The sequence below is a fragment of the Lemur catta genome, chromosome 2, assembly GCF_020740605.2.
Source record: "Lemur catta isolate mLemCat1 chromosome 2, mLemCat1.pri, whole genome shotgun sequence".
In the NCBI taxonomy this organism is placed as follows: domain Eukaryota; kingdom Metazoa; phylum Chordata; class Mammalia; order Primates; family Lemuridae; genus Lemur; species Lemur catta.
Window position 1 is genome coordinate 142,340,031 of NC_059129.1, and position 16,588 is coordinate 142,356,618.

The 16,588-nt window shown below is 38.1% G+C and overlaps 1 protein-coding gene across 1 annotated transcript in view; it reads right to left on the minus strand.

Annotated features, from left to right (window-relative positions):
• The window catches only part of PRKN (parkin RBR E3 ubiquitin protein ligase), a 1,113,312-nt gene that overhangs the window by 888,904 nt on the left and 207,820 nt on the right, over positions 1-16,588 (minus strand). The window contains exon 2 of the mRNA XM_045544705.1: positions 7,750-7,913. Within this exon, the coding sequence (XP_045400661.1) occupies positions 7,750-7,913 (164 nt within the window). The remainder of the gene's footprint in view (positions 1-7,749; positions 7,914-16,588) is intronic.

Consider the following 16,588-nt stretch of genomic DNA (forward strand, 5'->3'; position numbering starts at 1 on the left):
CCAACAGATATTTTGCTTCCATTCAGATGAGTATGTTCGTCCTCTGTTTGGGCACAGGGCCACAGGACGCTCTCTTAGCACACCTGTCAGTGCCTTTGAAAGGCTACTATGGCAGCACTCACGTATCAAATGTTAACTTCAGTTCATTAAATTCCTGCTGCTAAATGGTTCATGAGAACTGTATTCTTACCAAAAGTAAATCTAATACTTACAGGAAAAAAAAATAACACAACATATTAGGATAGAAAAGTAAAACTCTCCCATTCCCATTTAATTTTGTTTTCTGTGTCTTTTGGGCATCACTAAAGTTATACTTAAAGTAAATTATTTTGTTATACACACTTAACTTTATCTGCCACTTAACTTATATCTAAAGAAAATAAAAGTAAATACTTACTAATGTTAATTTATTAATTAATTAAAGCTTCGACCCAGCCCACCTGTAAATAGAAAATGAAGGGGAAAATATACTCTATATACTCTCGTAGTTACTCATCATAAGTAAGTTTGGTACATAAGCCTCAAAGAGCTTCCTCCCACAAAAATTTTTATTGTTCTCTGAGAGTAATCTCGGGCTTGTTATTAATGTAATTGCTTGGTAAAAGGAAAGAAAAGAAAATGTTTTGGTTTAGAAGCTTTAGGGTGAATGATGTGGTAAGTAGAGACACAAAATCTCATTCCTTAAATTCTTCTCTAATGGATGATGACTGCATTAAACAAAATCTCAGACAACATCAGGACAACTGGATGATGGAATCCGAGTCCAGTAATGAAGACAATAGAGCAGAATATGTAAAACTAGGACGTTAGTGAATTGTAATAAAATTTCATAGTGTGTAATCTCTTCTCTTTCATCTGTCAGGTTACCTACGAGACAGCCTTTTGCATCCTATACTGTAATAAAATGCATCCTATGTTCAGAGTTTGGAGACTAGCTTGCTCCAGAGTTTCACTCCCTCACACACTGCCAGCCTTGGAATATCAGTACAATGAGGATAATGGAAACACCTATGAGATGTGAGGCTATTAAATCAATCCACAGACTATATATCTTCTGCCTTCTATAAGCTAAAAGAATCTCAACATTTTTTTTTTCAAGTCTGTGCTTATCCATGGCAATCCTCAAAGATGTTTCATAAGCCCGCAGGGGTACAGAAATGTCAAGACTTCCTTTCAAGAGAAAAATAACATTTATGAGTGCTCTGAATTATGCAAAGAGGTAAGTAATTCGGAGAGTCTTTCTGACTGACACATATAAACAACCAGACGCAAACAGATGAAATAAGGGTCTTCCTGAAGTGAGCATTTGCTCTGTGCAGATTACCATGCTTTGATTCTAGACTCTGACACTTAGCACTTACCAGCTACTATAAGAATGTCCCTGTTCTTTGGAGGAACTCAAGAGTTTATCTACATTTGCCTGAATGAATGAGGCCAGCAGCAAGTTCCATTAGCAAGACAGCCCTTCAGAGAAGATGCTAGCGTTTGTCCTGCAGTGACTGAGGATGTAATTTACAAAACTATACTCTTATAGACAAAGAAATCACCATATGTCTGTTCTCTCGGTACAATGGTGTTTAGCCTGCTGTCTTTTATCTTATAATCAGGGGTAAAAATGAATTACATTGGTCATTTATACAGTCACTTGCAGAATTCTTTTATATACACATAAAAAAATGATGGTGGAAATGCATTCAATGCCTTAAATAGATACTAGATTCTTTCTATCTTATATTCAATAAAGAAAGAAAAATAATTTTAAATAAATTTAGTTTATAAATGAAGCCATTACATTCCTAAATTCTATTACATACATGTATGATACCAATAAAAGGGGAGCAATTTTTTTTTAAATGAATGCTTTCTAACCTTATAACCACAATGGCTCATTTATTTCTGAAACTTATAGTACATGACTGTCATATTCTTTTTTTTTTCTTTTTTATTTCAGCATATTATGGGGGTACAAATGTTTAGGTTATGTGCATTGCCCTTGCCTCACCTGAGTCAGAACTTCAAGCATGTCCATCCCCCAGACAGAGCGCACCACACCCATTAGGTGTGTATATACCCATCCCTTATCCCCCCTCCCATCTGCCTGACACCTGATGAATGTTATTACTATATGTGCACTTAAGTGTTGATCAGTTAAAACCAATTTGATGTTGAGTCCATGTGGTGCTTGTTTTTCCATTCTTGGGATACTTCACTTAGTAGAAGTAAGCTCTATCCAGGATAATACAAGAGGTGCTAGATCACCATTATTTTTTGTGGCTGAGTAGAACTCCATGGTATACATATACCACATTTTATTAATCCACTCATGTACTGATGGGCACTTGGTTGTTTCCACATCTTTGCAATTGTGAATTGTGCTGCTATAAACATTCAAGTGCAGATGTTTTTTTTATAGAATGTCTTTTGTTCTTTTGGGTAGATGCCCAGTAATGGGATTGCTGGATCAAATGGTAGTTCTACTTGTGTCTCTTTGTGGTATCTCCATGTTGCTTTCCACAGAGGTTGCACTAGTAAACAAAAAGTTGGTTCTTTGAAAAAATAAACAAAACTGACACACCTCTGGCTAGATTAACGAGAAGCAGAAACGAAAGAACTCTAATAAGCTCCATCAGGAACGAAAAAGGAGAAATTACAACTGATGCCACAGAAAGACAAAATATCATCTATGAATACTATAAAAACCTCTATGCACATGAACTGGAAAATGTGGAGGAAATGGACAAATTCTTAGAAACACACAGCCTCCCTAGGCTCAATCAGGAAGAAACAGAATTCCTGAACAGACCAATATCAAGTGCTGAAATTCAAACGGCAATAAAAAACTTTCCTAAAAAGAAAAGTCCCGGACCAGACAGTTTCACACCTGAATTTTACCAGACCTACAAAGAAGAACTGATGCCTATCCTTCAGAAATTATTCCACAACATCGAGAAGGAAGGAATTCTCCCCAACACATTTTATGAAGCCAACATCACCCTGATACCAAAACCAGGAAAGGATGCAACAAAAAAAGAAAACTACAGACCAATATCCCTTTTGAATATAGACACAACAATTCTCAACAAAATCCTAGCAAACCAAATTCAGGTGCTTATCCAAAAAATAACCCATCATGACCAAGCAGGCTTCATCCCAGAGATGCAGGGATGGTTGAACATATGCAAATCTATAAATGTAATTCACCATAGAAATAGAAGCAGAAACCATCATATTCTTTTCCAGAGTAGCTCTACCATCTTATATTCCCAGTAGCAATATATAAGTAATCCAATTTTTCCACATCCTCACCAGTATTTGGTGTCATCACTATTTTATATTTTAGTCATTTAGCTACTTTAGTGGTTGCTCTAGATATTACTTTATACATTCATAACTTGTCATGCTCTACTGCAGTTGTAATTTTATAGGCTAAGCGAAATTTAGAAATCTTACCTTCTCTTACATCCCTTTTTAATATATTTGCCTTAAATATTTCCTCTGTATTTAGAACTATATTAGACAATGTTGCAACTTTTACCGCAACCCTGAAACATAATTTAGAAAACTCAAGAGGAGAAGGAAAGTGTACTGTATTTACTCATATTTTTGTTTACTATGTTCTTTCCTCCTTCCTGATGTTCCAAAGTTCCTTCTTCCATTGTTTCATTTCTGTTTAGAGAACTTTTAGCCATTCTTTTAGGGTACGTCTGCTGGTGACAAATCCTCTTAGTTTTTTGTCATCAGGCCATTATTGGGACTTTATTTCTTTTATTTTATTTTTTTGTATATCCATGTTGGCATTTGCAGGTTGCTAATTTTTTCAGCTCTATGTCTGGGATAACATAGAAAAAAGAAAACTCAAGGTATTCACTGCCATATTCTTCCTTGGGTCCAGAAGTCCCTAGTAAGTCTGAAATCTTTTTACCACCTTTCAGAATCTTCATATGTTTGTACAGTTGACCCTTTAATAACATGGGTTTGACTGCATGGTCCACTTATACCTGGATTTTCTACTCCCTCTGCCACCCCCGGGACAGCAAGCCAAACCCCTCCCCTTCCTCCTCCTCCTCCTTGGCCTACACACCATGAAGATGACAAGGATGAAGACCTTTATGATGATCCATTTCCACTTAATGAATAGTAAATATATTTTCCCTTCCTTATGACTTTCTTAATAATATTTTCTCTAGCTTATTTTAAGAATACAACATATAATACATATAATATAAAAATATATGTTAATCAAGTGTTTATCTTACTGGTAAGGCTTCTGGCCAGTAGTAGGCTATTAGTAGGTAAGTTCTGAGGGGATTCAAAAGTTATACGTGGATTTTTTACTGCATAGAGGGTCAGCACCCCTAACTCCATGTTGTTCAAGGGCAAACTGTATTATATATAATATGTAGATGTTTAAGTATACTTAGTGGGTAGAACAGGAAATAGTATGTCTACTCCAGCTTCCCAGAAGCAGGATCTGTGCCAGATCATCTGTTTTTTTATGTCCATATTTCCTTCTATTTTTCTTTAATTCTTTAAAGCTCTTAAAGTCTTGGCAATAACAAAATGGAACAGATTAGTGTATAAAAAATAATTTTACTTTAAAAGTGCTTCTCAAAATGGCCTATGGACATACTCTCTAGGAATTGAAAATTGTATGAGTTTTTTAAAATGTTGTGATATCAATTATATTATAATCTTATAAATATTCTTCACCAGTTAAAAAGATAAACTCACTTTTTTATTATGAATATTTTCATAAGACTATGGTCTTAAGTTATGATTTCCCAAAGTGCCTGGGGTGAGGCACCAACACATACTTACTCCCTAAAAGACGCTGAGACTCTTAAGTGTGAGAGACACATGGTCACATGGTCCTGGGTGAAAGTGTGTCTTGGTTTGCCAAGGACTTTCCCAGCATATACTTTCTGTGCTGGAATAGTTATTAATGGTCTTCTTTCATACTCAAAATATCTCATTTTGCATGATAAGCTCTCTCTATGTATAGATTGATAGATACAAATAGACAGTCATATTACTGATAATTGTATTAATAAAAAAAACAGAAAATGAAAATAAAATGAAAAGAAGAAACACCCAGAAAGCCTGTGTACCACCCTCACCATTCCCTCTTCTCTTCAGTACAACAAGGTGTACACTTAGCATTTATTAGCGGAAGAATTAAGTAGCTCACATGCAGGGTTCATTTTCTCTTTCTCAGCAGCAACTTCTCATAATACATTTTGTGTTTATACTGTAAAATATAGCACCTATAATGATAAAGGGTAACTAAATGGTAGTGACTAAATAGTTGTAAGCATATGTTCCAAGATAATACAAGAATATCAAAGAATGCTAAAATTCTGCCAATTACACACCTAAATAAATTACAGCCATCAATTTGCAATTAAATATGTAACTGCCTGTTCTTTACAATGAAACCCTTATATGAACAAAATTTGCCAACTTCTCAGCACCTTAATCACTAAACTGTGATTTAATAAAAGTATCATAAATATAAAATGCCTTATTTTTCAGTGTCTTCAGATCTAAGTTCTCAATAGCCAGCTAGACATCTCCAAACATACATCCAGCTGACATCAACTCTCATCATGTATTATTAAATAGAAAAACTAATCATCCTTTACGCAAACTGTATCTTCATACTTCCCATATTTCTCTATTTCATCCCATTTTTCTCCACAAATGAAAATGCAATGCCAAGTCGTCAAGGTTCTGTAAAATACAGCTCCAAATTCCACTTTTTGCCCAATCTTTAACATCTCCTCTAGGTTCTCGAAGAACAGGAATATCCTTTTATCCAAGCATTCTCTATGCGCATTCCTCCCTCTATGAAATCCTACCTGAATTCAACTCATCCCTGAAGTCTTTCCTGGTGACTTCCAACCAGACGTGTTTTCTCTATCTTTAAAACTTCATAAATGTATTTTTCAGTTGTGATATGGCAGTTATATTTGACATCTTTACATTGTAGCTATTAGGTTGAACCACATGGAATTGCTGATCATTTTAATCTATAAAAATGGTAATCCTGTACGGTTCAAGCTAATATTTCATTTGGCATTAGAGCCCCTAAATAAAGAATAGTTTCCAAGAAGGCAGGGGCCGAGTTTTGCCTTTCTTTTGGATCCCTTCTGTGGCCTGGAACATTAGAAATGCATAAGAAACGTTTGTCAAAATAAAGACTCTTAAATCAATAAATATCTCATGCATATGTTTGTAAAATCAATCATCTGTAGCAATTAGTCTAACTAAATATGAAAGAGTTAATTGTTTTGCCAATCAGCCCAAATGGCAGAGGTGAATAGTGATAGAACCTGAAAGTTCTGGTAATATAAAATGTTTTGATTCAAGAAGCTATCTTAAAATTATTTATTTGTTAAAGAAACATTCTTGAATTTAGAGTTTGACAGGTACAGTGAAAAGCTTTTTAGTTGACTGAAACATAAAAAAAAGTCAAAATACTTTTTAGCACATGCATTTCTCTTATGAAACCAAATTGCCAAAAAGCAAAGCACAGCAGTTTGTGCACAATGAGTACGTGCCTCACCCCGTCAGCAGGAGAAGCAATGGAGAATAACAGGGACAATTTGCATTTCTATAGCCTCTTTGTATATTCAAATTCTGAGAGCTTTTCACAAAGCAGTATATATCATCCCCCAGAAGAGAGAGTGGGAAGATGTAGACACAAGGATGGACTGACTCCCTGCACCCAGACACAGGAGCCTCCTGGGCGCACCAGTGGTCCCCAAGCAGCCATAAACATGAGTGCAGTTCATCAGTGCAGGTTAAGACAGGGGGAAATGTGTCTGCAGGGCCCTTCAACAATCACATGAACCGTCCACAGAAAGCATTTAGTCTTTCCTATTATGAGAAAGAACAACTTCAGTATGTGTTGCATTGTATTTGTTGGCTTCCCCAACAAATTACTGGTCTCTACTTCTAGGTGATGGCACAGTTCATCAAATCACCGAACCAGTTCCCTCCAATTCCTACAAAAATCACCACTCTGAATGACACACAGTAAAAAGTATATGGGGCTTTAATGGTGCTAGGAGCAGTGGGGTGCCTGAAAGTGCTGGGCCCGGGAGAGAAGAGAGCATCGCTCACTCTGCAATATTTCGGGGGCGTATTCTAGGGACGACTTTACTGAACCTTGGAGAAATTAAGCTCCAGTCTTCCTTCCCCACCAGCTTTGGAACTGTGCCATCCAGATCCAGGACAGAGGATTTTCAGAGCTGGCTGTGAGTGGGGCCCTGAGCCTGCACCTCCTGCAGCACAGGGTGGCAGCAGCCTTGACTGTCCTCCAGGGGTCACAATTGGGTTGTGAATTCCGCACAGTGCAGCGACTGAGCAGCCTGATTTGGAACAATTTATTCGAATCCTTCTTCATTAAGATTCAGATGGAATAAGTAAGGTAGAAATTGAACAGACACAGAAATTGTGCCTTGCTGCTCCTGCAGTCAGTAAACATTTATTCACTAAGCCCAGCTCCTGTGTTCCCTCTCTCTCTCTCACTCACTCACAGTTGTTCTTCCGATCCTTCCTGCTTGCTGTTTTAATGCATAATTAAGAAGGTCAGAATTAATGAAGCAGTGTGGAGTAAAGTTCAAGGAATCCCCAGGCACTATTTATTCTATTAGATCTCAGGCATGAATGTCAGATTGGCAGCGGAAGCGGCATAAGCAGTGGGGCTGGCTGCATCCCCGCAACGATCCGCCAGGGGAGACTCACCTGCACCGTCCAGTCATTCCTGAGCTCCTTCCCTGCGAAAATCACACGCAACTGGTCAGCTGGAACCCCCTGTCGCTTAGCAACCACCTCCTTGAGCTGGAAGATGCTGGTGTCAGAATCGACCTCCACTGGGAAACCATGGCTGGAGTTGAACCTGACAAACACTGACCGAGAAAATTGGAAGGGAGAAAAAAAAGTGAGCATCACTCAAAGTCCTTAAATAGCAACATTTCTGAACCGACTTACCCCTCACCACCCTTCAATGAATGGCATACATTTTCTTTCATCTATAACAAAAAACTTAATGCTATAGAGCAATATTTGGGAAAAACGGAGTTTCCTCACGAGATTTTCCTTTCATATATTAGTCAGTGACCCAAAAACAAAAATTGCATTCTCCTTTTGACATCCATCCTGGGAAACAGAGGGTCTCAAGCAGAACCCTTGCCTGATTGCAATTCTAAGACTCCTGTGAGTTTATTGAAGAGATTCAGCTCTGACAGCTTATACAAACTCACGCTCCCTCCATAGTGCCCCTCTTAATAAAAATAGAAGGCAACATGTTAGCACTCAAGGGATAGCAACGAGAAAACTTCAAGCCACTTTATAGACTACAGTGAAGACTCACTTGGTGCAGTCTAAGAGCCCGATGCTTTGGTGGCCCTGGCCAAAAATGCTCCATGGGGTCTGCGGAGATTTGTCTTTTTTTTGAAACGAGGGACAGTATTTCTCTTATTGGAAGCACTGTCCCCTCTGAGACCCAGGCTGGAACCTGACAGTCATTTTGCATGCAGTCTTCTCACCTCAATTGCCATGCCACTTCTTCAGCACTCTCACATCTGTTATTTCCTTCACATGCCCCTCCCACTACTCTCGGGCAGGCTCCCGGTAAATCTTTTCTAGAGTCTTGCAATAGCCTTCCAACTGGAGTCTTGATCCACTCCATTCACTTCCAAAATGCCCTACACTATTCTGCAAAATAAACTTTACTAATACTGAGCAATGGCCATGTCTTACCACTCACTAGGGAGAACAATCCAAGACCCCTGTCATCTAACACAAACATTCCAGCATTTTCCCCATTAGTTCCTTGTGTACTCTGCTAAACTAAAAGCTCCCAGAAAACACACCACAGAAAACTATTTCACCTGACCTTCTGTCTACTTCCATGGCCCATTTCTCATTTCTTCTTCTATCTTTTTTTTTTCTTCTTCTCTTAGAGACAGGGTCTTGCTTTGTCACCCAGGTATGGCTGGATCAAAGCTCACTATAACCTTGAACTTCTAGGCTCAAATGATCCTCTTGCTTCAGCTTCCTGAGTAGCTAGCTGGGACCACAGGAACACAACACCATGCTTGGCTAATTTTTAAAAAAATTTTTTGTAGAGACAGGGTCTCACTATATTGCCCAGGCTGGTCTCAAACTCCTGGCCTCAAGGCAATCCTCCTGCCTGGCCTCCCAAAGCGCTGGGATTACAGGTACAAGCCACCATGCTCAGTCTCTCATGGTCCATTTCAAATGTGACCTCCTCCAAGAAGCCTTTTGCTATGAGCCCTGGCAAAAAACCTGATCTTGCCTATTCAAAGCTCCAGCGGCTTTGATACTACATACACTTTATAATATCTGCCACATTCCTCGTGGAAGTAGGATAGCACAGAGGTTAAAAGTACAGCCTTCAGGGTTAGCAAGACTGAGCACCAATCCCCACATGCTCCTTTATCAGTTTAGCAGGCTGAGGTAAACCTATCAACCCTTTCTCTTTAAGTCTCACTTCCCTTATCTTGAAAACGTGAACAAACTGTGGATGATATTATGTGACACATTAAGTAATATTTATAGTGTTTAAAACCATCATATAGTAACCTTCAAAAATCAGGGACATTTGCTTATGTCTTAGATGTTTTTGGTATACATTTCCCTTAAAACACGATAAACTCCTCAAGGGCAGGTACTATCATTTGTTTACTGCTGTAACCTCCTTTAAATGTAGCACTATCACGAACTAGTTCTCAATTCAAATGTGAGATGACCCGCCTAATAATAGGAATAATAAAATAATAATTATAGTGCTAATGATAATCAGGTACATATTATGTGCCAGATGTTGTGCTTTACACATGCTCTTCCCAAACCTCTTGATAATCTGGTCAGGTCATAATTATTATCTTTATTTAACAGAATAGTAAATGAAGGCCTGGAGAATTGTAACCACTTTCCTAAGGATATCAACTACTTTGTAATAGAATCAGATTTCAAATTCAGTTTGATCTAACTCTAAAGCTCATTCCATTTCTACTACAATAGGCTACCTAAAACGTTCTCAGAGGAAAAGTCCACAGTTCTTTCCCTTATGAAAAAAAGATAAACAACAACAACAAAAAGGCTTTATAACATAAGTCAGGTATTCCCTCTACAGGTGAGCAGCAGAAAATGGGATTTAAAAAAAGAACAAAAGCTCCAGTGAGGAGCTAAGAGCAAAGAACAATGAACAACGGTTATAAGACACAATGACATAGAAATGACACCAAAATGAGGGCAGGTGGCCTAGATGACACCAACAGCACAAAAGCCGACATATTTGACCAGCATGAAAAAGTATTTAGAAAAAGGAAGGACTAGAAATGACAAATGTGCCCCAAATAAAGAAAATTCATGAAAATATACTAATTACAGAAGAAAAGGTGCTTCCGATGTACTTCTAAGTAAATTTCATTTGACACCTGTGAAAGTAGAGGGGAAGAAATAAAAATGTATTGGAAGTCCTTGAGGGATATTTACAGCATCCTCAGATCAAAGACCAGGAGACAAACGAGTCATCAGATAAGACTCACGGCAGTTAAGGGGCTATAAGGACAACAGATAGTGTCCAAGTTCTAAATTTGATTTTCTACTAGTGGGAATAGATTTTTTTTAAAAAAGCAAAACACCATGGGGAGAATATAGGAAGAAGCAGCTGGGAACTATACAAAAGCTACCATAGAACCAGATAAAAATTCCTGGATATCCTAAGTTTATGATTTTTTTCTTCAGGGATTCAAATCATGGGAATTCTACTGCAAAGACAAAAATTATAAAGAAAAATAAAGAGAAAACATGCAAAAAATATACAAGATAACTCTTTACAACTACTGAAATCATTAGTACTGAAAAGCCTTTTCTATAATAAAAATAAGTTATAAAGCGTAAGTTCAATTTAGATAAATCATACAAATACAATGAAATGAATATTTCTTGAACAGCAAGTCTGATACATAATGTGGATTTACAATGGAAAGATTAACTAAATACACAGTAGGTGTTTGACCAACTAAAATATTTTCATGAATAAGAACAAACATCTTAAGAAAGTGACTTGCTCAATAATCCAATGTCCTTGTGTGGAAATGGCTGGTGCCGACTGGCAGGAGCAGAATTTGCAGTGGGTCTCAGCAGTTTTCTGACACACATGAGAAGTGTGTCCTGTCCCATCTGTACCAGCCCCGATACCAAGAGAGCAGAGGTGAGAAGTACCCAGTCCTCTCCCTCTGCTGCCTCTTTACCCTCGTGGGAAGCAGAATGTCTTCACAGCCAGGAAAAGGGAACTTTGGATCCTCGTTGTGCCACTTGGTAATTTCATGCCCTAGGACAAGTTACTTGGGTCATTTTGTTCTTAGCATCCTGATCTGCCAAGTGGATAAAGTAAGCAATCGCAAATGCCTATTACAAAAGATTTATCCAGATTATGGAAGTATTAGAAAATTTCAGAAAGAGTCCTTAGAATGAGGCCTATACTTTTAGTACAGGGCAAATGTACCCCCAAAACTCCAAAATGTGCCCCCAAAATAATTACCTAATTTTAGGCAGCTAGAGGAGGTAGAGCTAAAGTAGCACCCACTGTTTGTTACTAAAGTATAATAGATTGGATGGGACGTGGGTAAACACTAAACAGACATTTTTTTCTGGATTCTGCTCCTCTTGATGGACAGAAAACTTTCAGGAACAAAGAGATATGATGGAGAAGTTGGCTTATCACTATTTTCTGAGACCTAATTATAGAGTAAAAGTTTGGGATGGAATGTTTTAATGACATCTAGTATAGCATCATGAATAAACACCGTATCAATAAATACTATTGATCATGTGTTTCATCAATAAACACAATACTGCACTGAGAAGAAGAAAAAGATAACAGGACACATCCACACTCTTTTTGTTTATCTTTTTTAAAAAATTCTTTTACACATTCATTTTTTATGTTATGCTTGACCAGGATTCAGAAGTTCCAGAGGATAGGGAAGTGACTGAGAGGGAAGAGAGAAAAGGATCATTGCTTGAATGGGTCCTTAAGATAATATTTCCGTCAACATGATTTTATTTGCCCAGTCTGGCCAGGGTATGCATTTTTGAGTTATAAATACAGTAGTTGGGTATTATTCATCAATGATTATGGTCCTTATATGATTCTGGCTGCTTGCCAAGTAGCCATTGTCCTCCTGCACTGAGAGTAGGTAGGCATGTGCTTTAGGTGGGGCTGCCCCCCCTTCCCAGGAGTGAATTGATCAATCAGCATAATGTTATCCTCTCTGTCACTGGTTCAGTGATTGGTTCAGGGATGGGCATAAACCAATCAGTGCCTGGAATTCCCTGGTCCAAGTGATTGACTTTGTGGAATACAGGTGATATAAGGTAGACAAATCAAAGTGAAATCCAGCACTCCCTCGTAATCGTGGCAACCAAATAGTAACCTCACATATTTCCAAACGTCCCTTGGTGAGAGATTTCTTCTTCACCTTTGAGAACTATGACTAAGTCTAATATTTCCTATCTTAGACAAACAAACAAACAAACAAACAAATCTGTCCTCACCTTCCCCTGCAGTTACTACTGTTTTTCTGCAAGGAAGAATTTATTAAGAGTTTCTTATACTCCTGGTCTCTATTTCTTTATTGTACATTCTCTGTGAGCCCACTCTTGAAGACTGCTCTTGGTAAAGCAATGACCTCCACATTTCCAATCCCATCATCACTTTTCTATTCCTATTATATTTGACCTTCCAGAGACATTCATAATCAACTCCTGTTCTTACAATCCTTTTTCTCTTGGCACCTGTCACTATACTCTCCTTATTGTCCCCTACAATAAAGGACATCCTTTTGTAGCTTCATCTTCTGGATTTGGACCTGTGGATTGTGGGGTTTCCCAGGGGTCTACTTGGACTTTTTCTTTTGTATCTCTGTATTCTCCCAGGCCAGGTGACTTCATCTACCTTCATGGCTATAATGCAATGGAAATACCATGAACTCTCAAATCTTTATTTCCTGACTTGCCATCTCCCTGGAAGTCTAGACACCTTTACTAGCATGTGAGATCTTCCATATGGATGTCCAGTAAGTGCATGAAAATGAACATTCTCCTCCTATACCAACTCTGTCTTAGCGCTCTGCATTATTCCTACCCTCTTTGGTCCATCAGTAAGTTTTGTTAGCTACAGTCATACTTCGTTTCTAAACTAATCTTGTCTATAGTAATATATTTCCCCATCCCATGAATAGTGGTGAAAAACAAAAGCTCTAGAATTGAACTGCATTTTTGGATTCACAGCTCAACATTAAGTGACCCTGCATAAGCAACTTAATCTTCTTTGGGTTGTTGTAAGGATCCAGGTTGTTATTAGTTACTACCATCTTTTAAAACTATTACCTGTATCACATAACTTAGCACTTGATTATATGCTGTCTAATATCATCGTTTTATAGCTTCTTACATAATTCTTGACTCCTAACTATCTTTTAAGTTCTTTCTGATCAGAAGCCTCTTTTTTTCCCACACCATTATCACAGTGCAAAACACACAGGGGCCAGAATTTTTGCTTCTTTTAGTGACTGAGTAAAATGCTATCAAATAAACTTCCCTGCAGAAAACTACTATAAAATCTGGACTTTATTTAAAACAGCAGATACTTGAAAAGGCATAGTAGAACAAAATAAGGAAGATTCAGGAAGGGAGCACACATCAGGAGGAGTAGAGTTACATGAAGTGAGTGCTCATTTTCACAGCTTCCAGCTTGAAGTCAGGTGGCAGCAGGCCACGAGTGGCAACACCACAGCCTTTCTGGCCTAAGGAAGCAAAATACTGAGTCTGGGGACACTTGCCTCTGAAGAGAGTGGAGGAAATCTCAGAAGGAAAAGATTCAGAAAGAAAATCCCAAAATTCTGTCTGCCCATATCTCTGGCTGACCTCTGAACAATGAAGGTGCAAAACACGTGCAAGGCAGTTCAGCTAAAGGAGGTGGAGTATAACTCCCTTGTAAACGCGGGCTGCACAGAGTCTGCAGTAGTGACGTACTTCCAAAGAGTACGGTATGGAAAGGGGAAACAAGGGCAACTTCACAGTGGAGGAACCTGACAAACACCAACTCAGCCAGGTGATCAAGGTCAACACCAACAGTGATAAGGCATCTTAAAAATGTATACCTTTGATGTGATAAGGATGGTACTTTATCTTTGTAGTCTTCCTCTCAAAAACAAATAACCCCAGTCTAAGCTTGAGAAAAATATCAGACAAAACCCAAGTGAGGGACATTCTAAATAATACCTGGCCAGTACTCCTCAAAACTTTCAAGGTCATCAAAAACAAAGAAAGTCTGATAAACTGTCAGTGTCTAGAGAGCCTAAGGAGACATGATGACTAAATATAATGTGGTATCCTGGATGGAATCCTGGAAGAAAAAAAAAATGACATTTGGTAAAAAACTAAGAAAATCCAAATAAAATTTGAATGTTAGCTAATAAAAATACATCAACATTAGTTCATTAATAATAAAAATACTATAACAAGGTAACATGTTAAAAATAGGGAAAACTGGGAGTGGGGTACGCAGGAACTACTTGTTATATCTTTGTAATTTTTCTGTAAAGCTAAAACTGCTCTAAAATAAAAGTTTATGTCACATATCAGGGAATGAGAAAGACAAGAACAAGCCAAACCCAAAGCTAGCAGAACAAAATAAATAACAGAGATCGAAGCAGAACTAAATGAAATTGGAACAAAAAAGGCAATGCAAGGGGATCATCAAAACAAAAAGTTGGTTCCTTAAAAAGATAAACAAAATCAATAGACCATATTAACCAGGAAGAGAGAGGATTCAAATAAGCTCAATGGCAAATGAAAACCAAGACATTACAACTGATATCACACAAAGATCATCTGAGACTGTTATGAACATCTTCATGCATACAAACTAGAAAATCTAGAGGAAATGGATAAATGTATACAAACATACAAACTTTCAAGCCTGAATCAGGAAGAAACAGAAAGCCTGAACAGACCAATAATGAATAATAAGATTGCAGTAATAAAAAAAAAAAAAATCTCCCAACCAAAAAAAAAAAAAAAAAAGCCCAGAACAAGATGAATTCACAGCCAAATTCTATCAGACCCCCCAGCCTCAAGCCACTGGTTCACTGCTACCTGGTCTGAGCAAATGCACACAGCTCAGGAACCCACGACAACCACTTCCAACTGCTGCTGTTCCCTCTGTGGGGAGACCCTGGGTGGAGCAATCCCCACAACACCAGCCTCAGGGAAGAGGATCTCACCCAGTTCCTGCCTCAACCATCCTACAACTATCTGGCGAAACCCATCATGGTAGACATATTATATATATCAGCTATAGCATTAAGGACAGGGGGATGAATAAGTTCTTTTACTTTTTGTGTGACGTGATGCAATAGTTGCAATAAAGAGACTGCAAAATGTTGAGGATATACATTATAATTCTTATAACAAAAATCAAAATGAATAAATATGTCGACCTAAAATAAGTAAAAATTACAATGGGATTCTAAAAATATGGCAATAATCCCCCAAAAAGCCAGAAATGAGGAAGAGTGGAACAAAAATAGAGAGGCAGAAAAAACATAATAAAATGGTAGATCCAAGCTCAATCATATCAATAATTATTAATTAAAAGGTAGAGACAGCATGGATAGAAAGAAGTGGATCCCACAATACACTGTCTACAATAGCTATATATTTAAATAGACACAAACAGTTTGAAAGCAAATGAATAAAAAGAAATATGCCAAGCAAAAAGTAATCATAAGAAGGCAGGGATGGCAATGTTCATATCATAGAAAATAGATTCTAAGATAAAAGTATTACGAAAAAAGAGAAATTTCAGACTGTGCTGTCAACACTTAAAAAGCTGGAAGGGAAGGCTCAAGAATCACGGCCCATGCTCTCCCACTCCTTCCTGCCTTCCAGCTTGGAGAGGCGCCTTGTACCTCACTTGGCCAGACCGGGAATATGCAGGTCTCCACCACTCCCAGCCTCCCACCATGGAGACAGAAAACAGGGTGAAGGCTTCCTACCCTTCTCAGGGGGTAAGAGATCTGGGTCTTAGAAAACGGTGTCTGCTAAAGACATCACCTATGGCCTTGAGGCAAGGGCTTTGATTCTTTGACAAGGGTGTATGCCCATCTTTCTCTCTCCCTCCCTCTCTCTCTCCCATGCTCTTTTTTTCCTTTAATTCTTCCACTTTCTTCTTAAATTATTTAATAGAAATCACATTATGGGTATGTAGAATGGGAGGTAAAACAAATGCAATTAAGAATCTATATAACACCTGGTGTGCATTGTGGCTAAGACCATGGATTCTAGAACCTTCTGCCTGGGTTCAAAACCTAGCTATGCCCCCTTCCTACCCAACTGTCTAACCATGTCACACAATTTCTCTCACTCAGTGTATCCCCAATAAATAGGTGATAATGTTAATAATAGTATCTACCTCATAAAGTTGTTGTAAGAATTTAATAAATCAATATAGGGAAGGTATTTAGAAGAGTTACTAGCATATTGT